At 36.2% G+C, this 18,362-nt stretch overlaps 1 protein-coding gene across 1 annotated transcript; it reads left to right on the top strand.

Moving 5' to 3' along the window:
• The first annotated feature begins 2,633 nt into the window (after nt 1–2,633).
• Nucleotides 2,634–4,620, top strand: LOC118264334 (dynein axonemal intermediate chain 2-like). The gene has a single exon (XM_035576811.2). The coding sequence runs from the start codon at nt 2,733–2,735 to the stop codon at nt 4,458–4,460; it is 1,728 nt and encodes a 575-aa protein (XP_035432704.2). The 5' UTR covers nt 2,634–2,732; the 3' UTR covers nt 4,461–4,620.
• Nucleotides 4,621–18,362: the final 13,742 nt, after the last annotated feature.

The following is an 18,362-nucleotide window of genomic DNA, read 5'->3' as shown; positions in this document are numbered from 1 at the left end:
AATGAATGTGTTATAAACGTAAGAGTAGACAAATATAATCAGAAAGCTCCGAACTGCTAAGCTATCGGGAGTTATACGTGTTATTGTGAGTCAACCATAAGAGATAGACATTTGCTGTCGTAGAATATTTTTTAAACAATTTTAAGGAGAACATTTTCGTCATACATGATTTCTGTGTAGCTTTAACCATTAAGGCTTCACACGCGACCGAAGTTGAAAAAATGTAGTAAGTTCTCCTGTTTTCCCAACACTTCCCTTCACTGCTCTGCTCCTATTGATCGTAGCGTGATGAAAAGTATACTATAACCTGCCCAGGAGTATGAAGAACAATTGTACCAAGTTTCGTTGAAATCTGTCGAGTGGTTTTTGTTTCTATAAAGAACATACAGACAGACAGACAGACAGACAGACAGACAGACAAAAAAAAATCTGATTGCATTTTTGGCGTCAGTATCGATCACTAATCACCCGCTGATAGTTATTTTGGAAATATATTTCATGTACAGAATTGACCTCTCTACAGATTTATTATAAGTACTAGCTTTTGCCCGCGACTTCGTTCGCGTGGAATAGTGACTTCCGGCAAATTTTTGGTTTTAACCACATAGTTCCCGATCTCGCGGGATCTCTTCAAAAATGAGATGTGGAAGATATTCCAGGGAACTCTTCAAAAATCAACATAATGAGATCTGCGTTTGAATTTAATAGATGTATACTCACTTAGGGCATTGAAAAAATAGTTTAAAAACGGACTTAAACTAACTTAAAACTAAAGAAAGCTACGAATTACGAATTTATAACAATTAAAAAAGAAACTATATTACACCCTATCCTCTATGCTATAATAACCAAGCTTAAACTAAATAATTTAAAAGAAACGACTTAAATCTAATCTAATTAATTTATAAATTAGACTTACAATTTTATTAAAAAAACTAACTACAGTAACTACTAATAATCGATATCAAACTAAACCTACGTTAAATAGTTTAACCAAAAAACCAGGAAAACCCAACAAATAAACTTATTAATTGACAAATACAACGAAACCAATTTAGAATATACGAAACAGCAGGACCACTGCAGACAAATAATCATACGACTGATAATACACTTTTTCTACGATAGTACCGAAGCGCTCGGCCGATACCCAACCAAATGAATGTAACGAAACCATAGCGCGATCTATTTCGATCCCAACGCCATCTATCGAGGATAAAGACAACTTGGATTATTTATTTATACTCCGTTCGGGCATTTTCTTTGTACTAAAAGTTTAATTATATTGATATTTTTTTTTCATACCTTTTTACTATTTATTTACTTTTTTATACGATGAATTAAAACAATAACATGAACCGAAGTCGTGTAACGATCGACATAGAATTATTTATAAATAATTTATTTCTTATTTTTATTTTTTGATTTTTGAAATAAAAATATATCTATGGCCTTTCTAAGGTTCTAAACTATATCTGTACCAAATTTCAACCAAATCCGTCAAATAGTTGCGGAGATTAATGGTATAAGCATAGAATGTTCGACGTGATTCTTTAATTTGACATAACTTTTTTATTTATGAACCGATTGACATGAAACAAACACTAAATGTAAATTTAAGCATCCCACAATATATTCGTGAAAACCGCATCCAACTCGGATCAGCCGTTTCTGAGATTAGCGCGCACAGACGAACAGACAAACAGACAAACAGACAAACAGACAAACAGACAAACAGACAAACAGACAAACAGACAAAAAAAAAGTTAATTACATTTTTGGGTTCGACATCGACATAACAATAACCCCTGCTATTTTTTTTATTTTTATTTTCAATGTACAGACAGCACTTTTCTACGATTTTATTATATGTATAGAAGAAGATAGATAAGATTTGCTTGAATCATCAGTGCATTTAGTACGTACTATATTTTAAACAGATATTTGTGTATGTTATTTAAATGTAGAAGGATTCAATAAAATATACAAAGTTGTCCTAGTTTTTATACTACGCTTGTCTTATTCAATCTCAGTCCTTGAAATGAGAATTTCATAAATCCAGTAGACTGGTCCAATTACTTATAAAAGTACTCTCAAACCCAGTACTTAGTAAATAAGTCAGGAAGGCCACAACATAATTTATACAAGTACAAAAAAAATCTAAATAATCCAACTTCAATCCACTCACAATTGTTTCCGGCCAAAAGATTGTAAAGATAATAAAAACCTTGTTTAACAAACTCGGAGAAAAATTGAGTTAACATGAAATACAGCGCTGGCGTCGTGTTGTCTGCCAAATAAACTCCATCAAGATATAGTTTGTTACGCAAAGTTGTCTCGCTTTATCCCAAAATTGTATCACATGAGGACTTCGTCCACAATGTATGTAAACCTTGTTGGCAAATTGAATCACTGATGGCTAGTCAACTTTAATCCTTCGCGGGTTTTAGATTTAAGTGGACGAAGCCTTCAAACTTAAACCTTGTTTTTTTTCTTCTATCATAGCGAAACAGATTTTGATTTGTAGAAAAGGTATTATTTTAAATTTTGTACTATACTTATTATACTCTTTGATTTTATATGTATAGTTCTGAATAAAACATCATAAATATTAATTTGTCAAAATTGACGCTGTCAATGTGAATAAATTAATTTTATTGAGAACAATATAGTTTGAAACTGCAATTGTAAATTATCACGTATTTATTACAAAAGAAAATACATATTTCAACATGGAAAGGAGCATAGCTCAGTCGTATATTGTTCCTCGAAAATCTTTTGGCAAACAACCTTTGTTCAACGTAGTGGGCCCGGTAATGCTGGATTCAATAAATCCAAATGTTGCATACCAGAAAGAATATGTTGTACGCAATCCTGTACATTGCAGCACTCAAGTTGTACTACCTAAGTCTGAACACGAGGCAAACACTACTATAGTTGAAAAGAAAAATCAAGGTATTAACCACGTTGAGGGCGGTTGGCCAAAAGAGGTTCATCACGACAACGAAGAAGAAACTACACGATATCGTCGTCGCATTGAACGTGATGATGCTTACGTACATTCTGTCCTGAGTCTTGTTCCTAAATTTGAGAAATTAATTTCTCAAAATAACGCTATAGATATCTATCAACAATATTTTCATGGTATGGAAGAGTTATTATCCGCTGAAAAAGCTACTGCTAAATTGAACAACACTTACCGAGATCCAGATTCTCGTCCCGTAGCGGGTCTCGCTTGGACCATTGAGAATGATCCAAAATTGGTGGTGTCGTACTGTGACAAAAAGTACCCTGTACACGGAGCAGTAAATAAGAAATTCACCTGTTACCAGTGGGATTTAGAAAATCCAGAAAGCCCAGCTATTGAGTTTGATCCGCCTGCCGCTTGCTGGGATTTAGCCTGTTCACCTTCTAATCCTTCAATTGTCTTGGGAGGTCTTGAAGATGGCAGAGTCTGTGTGTTTGATTTGAGTGCTCATGATCACTGTGTTTCCGTAAGTCCACCACACACGGCACACAGAGCACCAGTAACTGGTCTTCTCTACGTTCAGTCACGTGATCATTCCGAGTTTTTTACTAGCTCAAGCGATGGACTATGCATGTGGCATGATTTGCGAAATCTTTCTAGACCCATAGATATGTTAATTATGTCTGTAAATGTTCCTCAAGGAGATAGTATTAGTTTAGCTAATGCAGAAGGTATAACTTCCATTCACTATGATCGCAATCTTCCTACTAGATTTTTTGCTGGAACCGAATCTGGTCTCGTTATAAACGTTAATAGAAGAGGTAAAACTCAAGAAGATAAAATGAGCTCTTTGTATCAAGCACATTTTGGTCCAGTGAGAGCAGTACACCGTAGTCCATGTACCAGTAAAATGTTTCTATCTTGCGGTGATTGGACGACTCACATTTGGAGTGAAGATATAAAAGTGAGCCCTATCATATCGGGAGTTATGCATCGTTATCAGATCCTCGATGCAGTATGGGCACCAGACAGGTATTCCGGTTATATGACTGTTTCAGCAGATGGTTACTTTCGATATTGGGACCTACTACGCAAATATCGCGAACCAGTTTTAAGCATGCCATTAGCTAATAACCCAATATTGAAAATTTCACCTCTTGCGGATAGTCAGTTTGTCGCATTTGGAGGTAAATGTGGCAGAGTATTTTTAGTTTCTTTGTCAAACGTTTTATGTTACACTGATTCACGAGATAAGCAATTAATGTTGCAAACTTTTGAGCGTGAGAATCACCGCGAAGCAATACTTACAGCCCGTATAAAGGAGATTCGTTTAAAATTTAAAACTGAGGATGTGTCAGCACAAGTCCCTGAGGAAGACTATGACGAAGAAAGTCTAGTTAGAGCTGCTGAAGAAGAATACAGGAGACAAGTAATAGAACAAATGCGTAGTTTACAAGTACAGGGGTCTAGATTCGAAATGCGTAAACGTTAAATAATTATGTTTTACTTTAAAATAAAATTTTCTAAATTTTCTTGTGTTAGAAAAACTATTATTTTAAGGAAGTTCTTTATGTTTATTTCTTTAAGTAAGTAGTCATTTAAGTTATTCTTGTGTTACTTAAGGAACATTATAGTATATTTGTTGTACTTTCTACCTTTTGTTTCATTTATAACATGCAGTTTAATTTTTCAAAATCAGTTTAAACTTTCAGTGGAGGTGTAGTAAGTTTGTGATATTATTGGGTAAATCTCTCCTTTCGTGAAGGTCACCTGTAAAATATTGTAAAAACTACAATTTCCTTCAAATCTGTATTTTCATTCGTAAATAAAATTGTTACATACATACTGTATAGAGATTATGTAGATATACGTATTTCTTTTTACAAAAACAAACACGTCTCCGTAAATTGTGCGAGATATTTCGTAGATAAAGTGAAAATCGCTGGCATTTTCTCACCACGCGAGCCTGACATGGGCTCATTATACCGGGTCTGTATCGCTCGATACTCGACGTACGGCAGCAAGTCCACCTATACCAATTTATTTATTAGATTTTTTACTTTATCACAAAACAATACAGTTGAAAGTGTAATAGAAACTTGTGTAAACTAGAGTAACTTGATGAACCTGGTGTTCGTACCTAACACTTTTTATCGCACCTTTCAAAACGCACACTTGATGCTTTCGAAAATTTCACTAATATTTTACGGCTGATTTCGGAGTTCGGTAATTGGCTGATAATGGTTGCTAATCTATGTAATCACACCGTCATTAGCGGGCCTATTTGAATTTGAAGTGATTAAAATAGCCCCACAATTTACGAACGACGAGATATTCCAAAACGTGCTTTTCTACTTAGGATCTTATACGTATAGGGTTGATTGGATACATTAACTTTGGGAAAAATAAAGTAATTTAGATGAGAATCACAAATAACAACAATAATTACAATTTATTACCTACATAGTCTTGACAAATGGAATCCAATCGTCTCTGCTGAATGGTTTTGATCGTTCTGCACGTCAGGAACATGAGGGCACGTGAGAGTGCCAGCGCGGCGTGAATCCTCAACATAACCCAATTAAAAGGCCAAGAATGCGGTCACCGTAGTTGGAATTACATTGATTTGAACAGCTCCAGAGCATTTCGAGCCTATTGGAATTCCTCTCACCCGTGAATGTGGTCACTAGGATTAATCAAGTAAAAGGGGCCAGCTATCCATATATTTATTTATTTATACATATTCCCTTAATAAGGTGCCTCAGCATAGTTCTAAGCATTGTTCGGGTCAGTAGTTTGATATCAATATAATTACTCGACGGCTGTTACATTGTAAAGGAACGTTTCAGAAAGGCGAGTGTAGGCACTCGGTACCCCATTTGGCTCCTTTGATCGTGTGCCCACGCTAATTTATGCAATTACTGCTTACTCAGCAACTTGGCTTGATATCAAGAAATTGACGATGAAGCGTCTGACTTTCTGATAATTTTATTCAAGTCTCGCTTCACACCACAAACAAGCAAATGCTTTCATTACAATTTATATTCGAGCATATTACTCTATTAGATTTGGTGCCGGCTTTGTTTGCGTAGGATTAGAGACTACAATATGGATATCATACGGAGTGGAAGTGATATCGTTTGAGACTGATCGATTTTGTCCAATAAAATTGAGTTATCGGAGCTTCGTGTAATGGTAGTATGGGTTAAAATACACCCTCTGGTACTCCAAAAAATAGTGAAAAACACGCAACAACGAGCAAGCGATTGTGATCACGTTCATGCTTTCCCTTTGTCTGCATGAGAAGAATTAATTGACCTGCAATGGCTGAATTATCGGTTGAGTTAACAAAAGCTTCATAGCTTCATATTTTAGGTCATTGTGCGATGACTGTGTCCTCTTATTATTCGTGTGCTGCGTCTTAAAGTTTATGTGAAGATAGCGAGACGTGGCGCCAGCTCAATTATGTAAACTCGTTTATTATACTTTTGAATAAAACAATAAAGTCAATTTGTATATTTCATTTTATTTTGTCTTGTTTTTGTATAAGCTAGTAAAGGATAGGTGGTAAATTATTGTAGTTAGGTGTCTTATTTGTCGTTGGTACATTTCAGACTTTTTATTTTAAATGGAAAATCTTCGCTCTTGGAGTTATCATTTGAAATAATGTATAGCCTTAAGAATTTGCATTTATTTGTTACTTTACTTTTAATATATTTCGTGAAAAGTTAGTGTTTCTCAACTAGCAATAAGACTTGTAAACATTTATAGTTAAGATATTCTGTTCCTTTAACTATTGGTATATGTTAGTTTAAGTTAGAGAACATTGAAACGTTACACGTTATTATTTTTTACATAATTTTAAAGGGAATAAGTAGAAGTACAATAAACAATGTGAATGAAAAGTATAAATAAAAGTTTTGACTTGCTGAAAATAATTTTCTTTAAAAAAATATCCTTTTGTTACTGGTGGGATTTTCTTTATTATAATGTTTTCTTAATTTAAACTAATTGAACAGTAACAAGGACAAGGAGAACAATTCAAAAAGGAGACGTACCAATCCTTTTTGACAACTAAATGTTACTGGAGCTGACTGGGTGAAAGACGGCAGCTTTTGAAGAAAACGAATAAGGAGTGTGGGAGTCTTGCATCACTTAAATTCTAAGACCCTCTTACATAAAGGGGCGACGGGTAACCTAAGCGGACTACCTATGAAGCTTCTAAAACATATATAATAATACTAGCTTTTGCCAGCGGTTTCACCCGCGGTCTTGTGGAATAAACATACCCCATGGGTTATCCCAGAGCATAATCTATCCATGTTCCAAATTTTCCGATATCTTCAGCCAATTTCACACGATTGAGTAACAAACAGACCAACTAACAAGATCCGCACTTGTAATATCAGGAAGATATCAATAGTAAATTAAGCAACGAATTGTTTCAGATCAAAAGCACAACTGTTCAAGTTCCCAACCGGCTTTCAACTCCGGTACATTTTCGAAACCTAAGGCACAGCTTTCAGCACTGCCTATGTAAATCTCTGATCCGATCACTCACGCCAGAAACATCCCACATTTCTTTTTACGGATATATTTTCCCATCTAACAGTTCCTTATCTTATCATTATCACCCTAGTTTGCGCAAAATAGATTGCAAACCGAGCGATGATCACTATCTTTCCCCACACGTAGGTCTAGTACCATACTTAACGTCATGGAACACGCTTCGAAACCCACTATTACACAATCAACATATACCAACATCCCTCGAGTATGTAACTTAGTATAAACAGATACATATTACAGCCATACTAGCAGCAAAACAGCGCTGTACGCTGCCAAACTTTAGACGGGAGACTTATCGTTTATTCAAGTAAAGCGCTTGAAGCGCGGCACAGGTGAGATTAAAACATTCCGAGACACTATTGAACTTTGATGCTTTAAAAGATACATAGTAAACAAGTACTTAGTTTCGGACCTCGTTAAGACTTCCCTTGCGTCCGGTCGATGGTCCCTTTTAACGCCGGACCGGACAAATGCGAGCATTTAGCCTCGCCCCTTTTACACGACACTGTCTTTACTTTGGTACACTTAAAAGGGTTGTTATTTGAAACCTTATAGCCAGGAAAAGCGACAAGTAATAAGTGTTAATATAATGATAGGATGTTAAATTAATAGTCCCGGAATTGGGAGGATTTCATAAAAAGGTAATACTGTAAAATTATTCTATTTTTTGCCAAAAGGTACGTTATCATTGTTTTGTGTTATCTTTTAAATATTTTATCATTTGTACAATTTCCTCTTGCTGGAGGCTGTATAATCCGGGGGCGTAATTTACAATGTAGAATAATATTTTTATATTAATATTGTAATGATCTTACAATACAAATTAGTCCTTTTAAACTTAGTAGTTTACATTTAAGGTCATATCGATTTTGACTAGTTCAGTGTCATTTTGGCCACTTTAAATTTCAATAAACGCCCCAATTACATTTTGATAGAGTTCAACTTTGACATTCACAAACTAAATTACAGTTTCAATCACTTTAGTTGTCCTTAATTATTTAGAATTGAGTTACAAACGACCTATTACACATTTTATTTTTTATAATAACATAAAATTGGCATACTTATCAATTTTCAGTACTATGTGGAAGTCCTATCATTTTAAGCACTTAATAAATCTGCAAGGCAATATCGGTTTGAATTTACCGGTGTGATAAATTGATATCGAAATTGCTCGTAACTCAATAGATAACGGTGCGGGAAAACGGTAAAATTAATAGCGCGGTCTAATTGCCACTTCTTTTTATTTTTTATTCCGATGTCTGTGTTTTGAAGCGGTTTCGTGGCGTTCTTTGTTATTTGTTTACAGATTGTGTAGCGTTGTGATTACAGAATAGAGAATTTCTCTGTTCTATAGTTATGATAGCACTACAAGAGGTATGCGATTTAAATGGTATTTCTCTGTTCTGTGGTAGTGAAGATACATTATGTTAGTAGTCTTGTTACGTAGATGAAAAAGGATAATATGGAAAAAATAAGTTAGTCCTCAAAATCCCCAATTGATACTGAATACATTTTGCATTGTATAGCAAAATCTCGATTTAAAAACATAACTTGAGTAATGACTATGTAACAGAAATGCACTGTATAATCTGGGATGCAACGAGAGACGTGATGTGTGCTTTAAAGATTACCTTTGACAGATTCAGATACACACATCATGGGAGGTATCAAAAGGATTTCTGGAAATTATAATTCGACCATATATGCTGTACCTAGGTATCTACTCAAGTGAAATATTAGTCGTCAAAGGAAATGCTCTTTAAAAATCTTTAAAACATAACTAGGGCCACTCCGTGTATGTTGTCCTCATTTTTGTCTCATAAAAGTAAAATAACTGATTTGAAAATGTGTCTTTTCCAAATATATTTTATGCCATTTATTTTTCCCAAAGACGCTCTTGGATTATTGGATTCTGAACCAATCAGTCAGCGTGATGTATCACGGAATAATTACGGGATTAACAGATATTAGAAATCGACCGCTGAATTCTAATAGCCAAATATTGATCGGCGTTTCTCTTTTACCCGACGTTGTACGAAATTTGGACGCATTGAAAGTGTAAAATTGAATGCAAAGTGTATTCGAATATAGAAAGTTGAATACGAATCCCCGCATTGCTGTTGCGGGGTGGACTAATGGTAGAGGGCGTGTAGTAAGGCAGCTACTCGAAATCGCAACCTAATTCGATAAACAGTTTAAAAATTATTCTTAGTTTTTAAATTACCCGGTCTCATAGACATATAGGTCACCAATGGCGGGTTAAGGATAAAAAAATCTGTACAGTACAATTTTCATTGATATTTTTTATATTAGACCTCTCAGATATTAGAACCCAAAATGTATACGAACATTTCTGTCATAAAAATACAGAGGTGTAAAGGTCAACATAATGCTTTGAGTCCGTACCTATAGAGTCCGACATCATCAACAGTTGACACTTGACCTTACCGTCTCATTCAACAAGGCTTCGCAGAGGCCAGAGTTGAGCTAAACAATTAATTCCCCAAGTATATTTGACATTCTATTAAAGATAATACCATCGGTTACATAATCACGGAACTTTGTGACATTTTAATTGTTAGTTTCTCTTGGTACCCAAATAGAGGAATAAATGAAGGCAGTTTTGGAAAGCGGCCAAAGCTCAAACGAATCCTGTCTCTAAAAGTTTGCATAACATTAACTACAGGAAAATAGCTTCAAATGGCAATTCTATTCATTGTGTTCCAAGTAAGAAATATTCTTTATAAAACTCAACAATAGGTTCTTTTATTTGAGTGCGCAAATATGTCAGTGGTAGGTAATAATAAAATGGTACATTTTGTGTATTTTCGCTTCAGATTTTCGTTTTTAAACTTTTTGGCATAGGCAGATTCGTATAAAAGACAATGAATCTAAATTTTTTATACAAAGGACAATAGTTTTGAAGAGGTTTAGATCAGGATAATTGAAAAAATAAAATATAATATTAATAAGTCCAACAATAAAATAAAGGACATAATCATGACTAATGATAACCAATACAAAACACAGGAACTTATCATCAGACTATAAGATTATGAATATCAGGGTGCTTTTCCACCAGAGACGGGGTGTGTAGCTATGCTACGTAAATGTAATAGCTAAGCCGTCGACTCACCCACAGCATTTTTTTTTTTTTTTTTTTTTTGATGGGACAAGCCCGCCACAACCTCCCATACCGCTGCAACTCCTGTAAGCCAGGATCTACAGTAGATACAAACATGAAAACACCGGAACACTGAAGTCCGGCGCGTCCCAGGGAAATGAATGACTGTCTTGGATCCCGCAACGAAACAAATCAGAAGATGTTATTAGAGGAGAAGAAAAGAAAACGATAGTTTCCACTTCCCTCGGTGAATTTAATGCAGGAGACAGGATGACTTAAGCCTTAAGGCACAAAAGAGACTGCACAACTGGGAGAAGCCCAGTCGCCAAGCACCACGGAAATTTTACTTAAAACTAAAATATTAAATGCTAATACTAAATGGGTCCTATGCGTGAGCTGTTATACTTGCTTCCAATAATAGGTATGGCAAAAACGCCTAAACGCACGGAAATTTGCTCGAGACTCCACAAGGTCCGTGTAATAAACTACACCTGATGAAACAATTAAATTATCCAACATAGTGTCACGCTCAGATTGCCAGAGACCACACTCCCAGAGTATGTGATGGGCGGATTGCTCATGTTGCAACTCCACTGTCGAACATTGGCACCATGGTGAATCAACGAGTTTAAATGAGAACAATTTGCTTTTAAAGTCGCCATGGCCAGTAAGAAATTGGGCAACACAGTGATCCACCTCCAACCATGTCCTCTCCAGACGCTCATGCACGGATGGAAAGAATTGATAGAGGTGGCGGCCCTTGGTAGAAGATTCCCATCTAAACTGCCACTCAGTCAGAAGTTCATCCCAGACGTCCGTTAAAGGCTTGAGCAATCTATCAATTTTGCTTCGATCACGTTGTGCTAGAAAGTTTGCGGAAAAGTTAGGTCTCGCATTATAGTACATGGCAGCACGTCGCTGCACCTCAAGATCGACTGGAAGTAGTCCCGCGAGCACAGGTAGGGCCTCTGTGCTAACCGTCCTATAAGCCTTACACAGAAAGATCAAGGCTAGACGCTGACCTTGGAGAAGCTTTCGCCGTACCGCGCCTATTGTGGCCCTATCAGCCCACACTGGTGCCCCGTAGCACACGCATCCCAGGTAGGTTGCTCCGTAGATGGTTCTGAGCGTAAGAAAAGAGAGACCCCAGGTAGCCTTCGAAATTCGCGTGAGCGCATAGAAATTGTTTTTGGCTTTCTCACTAATAGTCTTAATATGTTCAATAAAAGAAAAGTTTCTTTCTAGGACTAGACCGAGATAGCAAACCGACTCCTTACGTTTGACGGGAACGTTATTGAATTTAATAGACGGCCATGATTTCAAATTTCCTTTAAGCAATAATTGATAGGTTTTATGGGGTGCAAAAGTTAATCGATTACGTTCGCCCCATCGCGAGATCCTACTGAGGCAGTCCTTAGCTAAATTCTCTAGTCCGGCTCGAGTATTTGATTGTATTAACAAAAGGCCATCATCCGCATATCCAGTCAACGTACAACCAGAAGGAAGGGGGGTCGCGAGCAAGTCATCAAACCCTAAATTCCACAGATACGGGCCAATAACCGAGCCCTGAGGACATCCCATTGACAACGACTTCGACCGAGAAAAATTACCAAGTTTCAGTTTTACAGAACCATGAAGAAAATAAGTGTATAATAGTTTGTATATGTTACTAAAGCAACCACGACCCTTCAGTTTAAGGAGTAGCATTGGCCACCACGCGTTATCAAAGGCACCGGAAATGTCTAGAAAAATGCCTACTACATATTTGTGCTCAGACGAAGTCACTATGGTTCGGACAGAGAGAGCTGCGTCTACAGTAGATTTACCCACAGTAAAACCAAATTGATTATTGTGAAATTTCGGTCCACCGGGCAGCAAACGAGGAACGATAAGCCGCTCAAGAAGTTTTCCTAATGATGGTAAAAGCGTAATAGGCCGGTATGACTTAGGGTCATCGGGTGGTTTATTTCCATTCTTAGGTATTATGCGAATGAATCCACGTCGCCATATACGAGGAAAGACGCCCTCCGCTATACAACGATTAAAGACAGACAGGATCGCGTCAGCCGCAGATTTGCACGCTTCTATTATCATTTTATTTGAAACTTTATCCTCACCAGACGATTTATTCATAGGCAACGTTTTAATAACAGTTACGAGCTCATTGATGGAAGGTAGATCAGACACCGGTGAATTGGGTGGTATAGCCGCCCACGACCTAATCTGTTGATGATAATCGCTATCTGTCTCGGATACATCGTCAGGGATGAGTTCATCGAGTAGAACTTCCGTTGTCTCCTCAATACCAGTGGTGTGAACATTGTTGACTTTTATGTTCTGTACGAACGCCAGATCGACGGATCTATTGGCTTTGAACTCATGGTACAGAGGCGACCACGGACCCTCGCTTTCCAGCCTCTGCACTACTCTCCGCAACAGGTTACCCTTAGCTTTCTCCACTGAAGCCCTATAACGTGACCTGGCAACTCTAAACGCAATCAATGCTTCATCAAATGCAAAACCAGTAACTTTACGTTTTTTTAGTCTATTTAATTGTTTGCGCGCTTTACGAAAACATTTACGTTGTTCGACTAGATAATTATTCCACCAGTCACATCTGCGCGTACTGGTTAAGGATCCCCGACCAAACGCAATGTCGGCACAGTAAGTAAAAGTATCCGACATGATTTCAGCACCTTCTTCTGCCGAAAGGTCTTTGCGAGTGAAGTCTGTGGCCTGAGATGCAAATAATAAGCTAAAGAAGTTCCAGTCCGCGCCCTTAGTTTTATATCTAAAGCCACTACTGCAAAGCGTTGGACCCCGGGGTAATCCCGAGACAAATTCGTACACGATCAGGCGATGGTCACTACATGACGCATCCGGTAGGACACGCCACCTATCCAAGCTAACGTCCGAACTAGAAAGTGTGACGTCAATACAAGATTCGCCCATTTGGCTGCAAAAAGTAGGTGGTGCATCAGGGGTGTTATGTATGGAGAGATTCATTTCGGCAATGAATTCTTCAACGGCACAACGCCGCTCCATGTCAGTAGCCCTAACTTTGCCATACCATAAGGATGAAGACGCATTAACGTCGGCGCCAATTATAATTTTGGAGCCCGCAAGCGATTGCAAGACGTGACGGAGGTGATGAATGTGAGGAGTAACTGAGTCAGAATATTGAAAGTAACAGCTCACAGCGTAAAGTTTAAAGTTTTCTGAGGCAATCTCCGCCACGGCACAGTGTGACGTCATTAAATTAGTTATAGATGTTACTGTGAAATTAGATGATCTCGTGACGTAAATTCCAGCTCGTGACCTACTGTTCAGCTGCACTACCCTGTGCCTTAAGTGGGCATTTTGATACTGTTCTTGAACAAGTACAATGTCATCCACAGCATGTGGATGCACACTAAAGAAATGCTTACACTTGCCCTGTCCAGTAAGTAACAGTCGAGCTGGAAAAAATGCTGCATTAAAGCCGCATCCGAACGCAACATTGCAATAAGTATAAAGAAATAAATTAAAAATAGTTTATTTTCCTTCCTCTCAATTGATCAAAGTGTAAAAGCTTTTGAGATCTAAAACAATAATTTAATCTTTTGATAATGGAATAACTAACTGAATAAAATAATATCAAGTGCTTTGGGAAACCGATGGAAAGTGAGAGAAAGCGTAAGAAAGAGAAGGAAAATTGGTACCGTAGTGCAAAAACCATCATCGAATTTAGCCTACTTTATATTCAAATAGGATTATTATCAATCTTAAGAAGCAAAGATAAGGTTTCACTTTAATACCAAATTCAATAAAAGTTGAAGAGATTTTTTTCCAAGACGTGTATAACTTGAAAAAATATACCTTTAGTATAATTTTCTACAATGTGTGACCATTTATATATACCATTACCATTTTTATAATCCCTATACATAGACACATCACTACCTCCCATTATAGTCGTGGCAGATATACCTTTATATATAAAGCTCAAGAGTTTGTTTGTTTAAACGTGCTAATCTCAGGAACTACTGGTTCGATTTGAATAAAAACATTTTGTGTTGGATAGGTAATTCATCAAGAAAGGCTATGCGCTACGATCAATAAGAACCGAGCACTGCGGGTGAAACCACGTAGGAGTAGCTAGTCTAAAATAAATCCATTTAAACTTCTAAGCGGTTTCAAAAAATAAATTAAGTACAAAACTTTAATTAAAGTTTACAAACAAGCCTAAACGGTTTCAGAGTTTCCTTGTTTAATAAAGAATTAAGGTTTGGTTTCCTTAGAGACTGTGGCTATCTTATATCGGGTGTCCCAAAATTAACGCAAGATTTGAATTTGCCGCCATTTGTGCAGTGAAGTGTTGGCAACCCTGAAAAAAGCAATTTGACAGCTAACAGTATAGGGTTATTAAAAATGGAGCGTTACACGATAGAACAACGTGTCTTCATTATTAAAGAATATTTCAAAGACATTTCCAGGTCGTGTACTCTCTCGTTTTGGTGATCAAAATTGGCCTCCTAGATCGTGTGATTTAACACCATTAGACTTCTTTTTATGGGATTATTTGAAATCACAAGTCTATGTCAACAAGTCCACAACCACCCGTGCATTAAAAGAGGAGATTCAACGCTGCATCAACGAAATTCAGCCACATTTTTGCAGAATGGTCATGGAAAATTTCAACAAAAGAGTGCGCTTGTCTCGCAAAGCCGTGGAGGCCATTTGTCCGATGTGTTATTCCACACATAACCCTATCCTATGTACATTACGAATCAATAAAAATATAACTATCAAAAGACTAAAAACGGCGTTTTCTATTTAATTCAAATCTTGCGTTAATTTTGGGACACCCTATATTATTATTATACAAAAGTACAGTTATACATCTTGTTTATAATTTTGGGTCAATATTTATGTAAAGATCATTAAAGCTAGAGACGTGAGTTTTTTGTGATACCTTATTTTCTACAAAAATAGCTGTAAAAATATCGCTGGTCTGTAGATAGAAGCTAAAAGAGAATTTTAGGTAGATAGTAAAATATCTTATAACATTCGCAAATAATATACAGCATTTACTTATCCTTTGGTGCCTTGCCTTTGGTGTGAAATATTTTAGACGTATCAAAAAAATTAAACTAAATTAAAAAAAAAACAAACTTTAAGAACCAAATACTAAAAACAAAAAAATATTATTATTAATTGTACTCAATAGGTATAATACCTACCCACAACCAACACCCACTGAAAGTTAAGAAGTCTCTTCTTTTTAGGAAGTCGGTTGAAAAAGTTAAACTTACTGTAGAAAAATGGTCACTAATTTTAGAAAATAATACTAAGGTATATTTTTTTTCACATATAGCACATTTCATTTTCACACATAGCACATCTCTGAAGGAAAAGCACCCTAAATATCCTGTTCACAAAAAATACAATTACCATCATATCATCTTGAACACATCACAGGATAATGGATCAATATTTCCATCCACGATGTTTAAATTATATTGAGATAATCCTATTCCGCCATTATAAGGACGTAGAGCAACATAAATTGGAAAGTTTCGCCTCAAGCAAGCTTTATTATAATTTAGTCTTACGTTGAAAATGTGTTGCTTAAACACATTAGTATGGAAGCTAGCGCCTTTCTGGGAAAGCTGTTCTCATTTTATAGAGCGAGAGCCAGTGACTGGGAGTCACAAGCTCCTTTCTTAAATTATAAAAGCTGATTTTTTTTCTAGTCATGTCCCCTATATAGGTATAAACAAACTCTGACTATAGAACCTGTCTCGCGATGGCTTTGGTAGTAAAGGTGAGTAAAATTGTAGTTCAAATTTGTCATAGTATAAAGCTAAGGAAGGTCTAGAAGTCGCGGGCTCTTAATCTATTAGGTATAAAGCTAGGTAAGAATATGCAGATGGATGGGCTATCAGAACTTTACGTAAACATTGTTATAGTATAACATAAGATAATTAACTATGGAGAAGCCATTTACCTAATCTTGATAGAAAATTGTATTTATACTACTGCATTTAATAAAGGGCTTATTGTTTAATGGCAACACAACATTACACAATAAATAAAAAAATGCTAGATTTAAAATAAGAAATGTGTTTTTTTTTTATTTCCATTCCAATCTTTAAAACTAACTAAAACTTAATAGTTCGAACAATAAATTCAAAATTATCAGTAAATATTGGGTATTTAACTCGTAAGACGTAATATTCTCACACAGAATCCCCAAAAAGAAATATGCCATCAAACATAAAATGGTTGATCTCAATACCACAGTACCATTTGTTCGTTCTATTTACGCCAGCATTTTCACTTGAGCGAGTTTCTCATACAAAATAGATCACGTCTGTTGCTTGATTCCCCAAATTCTATTTGAATCAATGAATGTTAAGTCGAACTGAAGTAATGCGGTCGTGCTGTGGTCATCTATCAAATGGTAGTGGTCAGTGTTTTGTTCAAACTGAACAGTTTGTTGGTAAATGGGGGATTTGTGTGCATTTGTTCCATTCTGTTGTGAGTTGATGTATTACTGATGTAGGATATAGTAGTAGTACTACGGTGGAAATATCTTAGTAAATCTGTTTAGATTTGCCCCATACTAAGATATTCTACTGTGTCGTGGGTGCGTTTACAAACATACAAGTTCAAGCACCCAGACTCGAAACATCACTGTGTGGACTATACAGAGTGTTGTTTCGAACAACAGATTGCTCCGTGCGGAAATTGAACCCGCTACCCGTTGCACAGCAGCCAGTTGCCCAGCCTCTGCACAAACCGTGTAGTCATATTTCTTTTTGGATTTGGGTTTTTTGCTGGTGACGTAGATGGCAGCTGCTGAAACAACTGCTGACTATAAGATTGTGAACAACCTAACCATATGATTGTCGGCATTATATGTATAATTCTAATAGAACTTTTGCAATAGATCAGAAGAGCAAGTAAATAGACAAGCAAGCTAAACGTACTGTACTATCCTGGATTTGTGTAAAAAGTAGTGGTACCTATGTCAAATTGAAACGGCAATATTTAGTCAAAAAAATTGACTAAATATGATTGACTAACAATACAAATATATAAAGTTCACTTTGCTTCACATAAAATATATATTTTATTTATTTCTCAAACAACTGTTTCTAGATATCTTTTTTCAGACGTTTTGACATCTAACAAATTCAAATACAATTTTATAGCGAAACGTGTTTATTTAAAAAAAACCCTTTTAGTATTCGTTGCGGATAATCCTTTAAAATGAAGGCCTGTTACAAAAAAGGTATCGCAATTACTCGAGAGCCTAGCTTAGAATGGCTTTGAGTTAATACAATTTTTAAATTCAATTATTTTATTTTTGTCTCGGTCGCTAACCTTTTTTTATACAGCTATTATGCATGCATTTAAGTCAATCTGATGGTAAGCAGCACTTAAGGTGATATGGCACAAGACACGATGCCATTTCTAATAAATCGAATAATCAGAACTCTTCGCTCAGTGGAGTTGCGACCATACGACCAAATAAGATCTTACCTCATAATTTATTACTATTTCAATCATGTTTATTCCCTTTAAACTTGACTTCTTTTGAATCGTATTACGAAAGCCGTAAAGTTCAAATTAATCGCAACTGTTGCTAGGCATAAAAATACTGTAACAGATACGCGGAATTTTGATAAATACTTGCTTTTAATAATATCA

Source organism: Spodoptera frugiperda, chromosome 26, assembly GCF_023101765.2.
Source record: "Spodoptera frugiperda isolate SF20-4 chromosome 26, AGI-APGP_CSIRO_Sfru_2.0, whole genome shotgun sequence".
NCBI classification, from domain to species: Eukaryota; Metazoa; Arthropoda; class Insecta; order Lepidoptera; family Noctuidae; genus Spodoptera; species Spodoptera frugiperda.
Note: the sequence above shows the minus strand (reverse complement) of the source record. Positions and strands in the feature narration are given on the sequence as shown.

Coding starts and splice junctions, on each gene's coding strand:
- LOC118264334 (XM_035576811.2), top strand. CDS start 2,733: ATGGAAAGGAGCATAGCTCAGTCGTATATTGTTCCTCGAAAATCTTTT.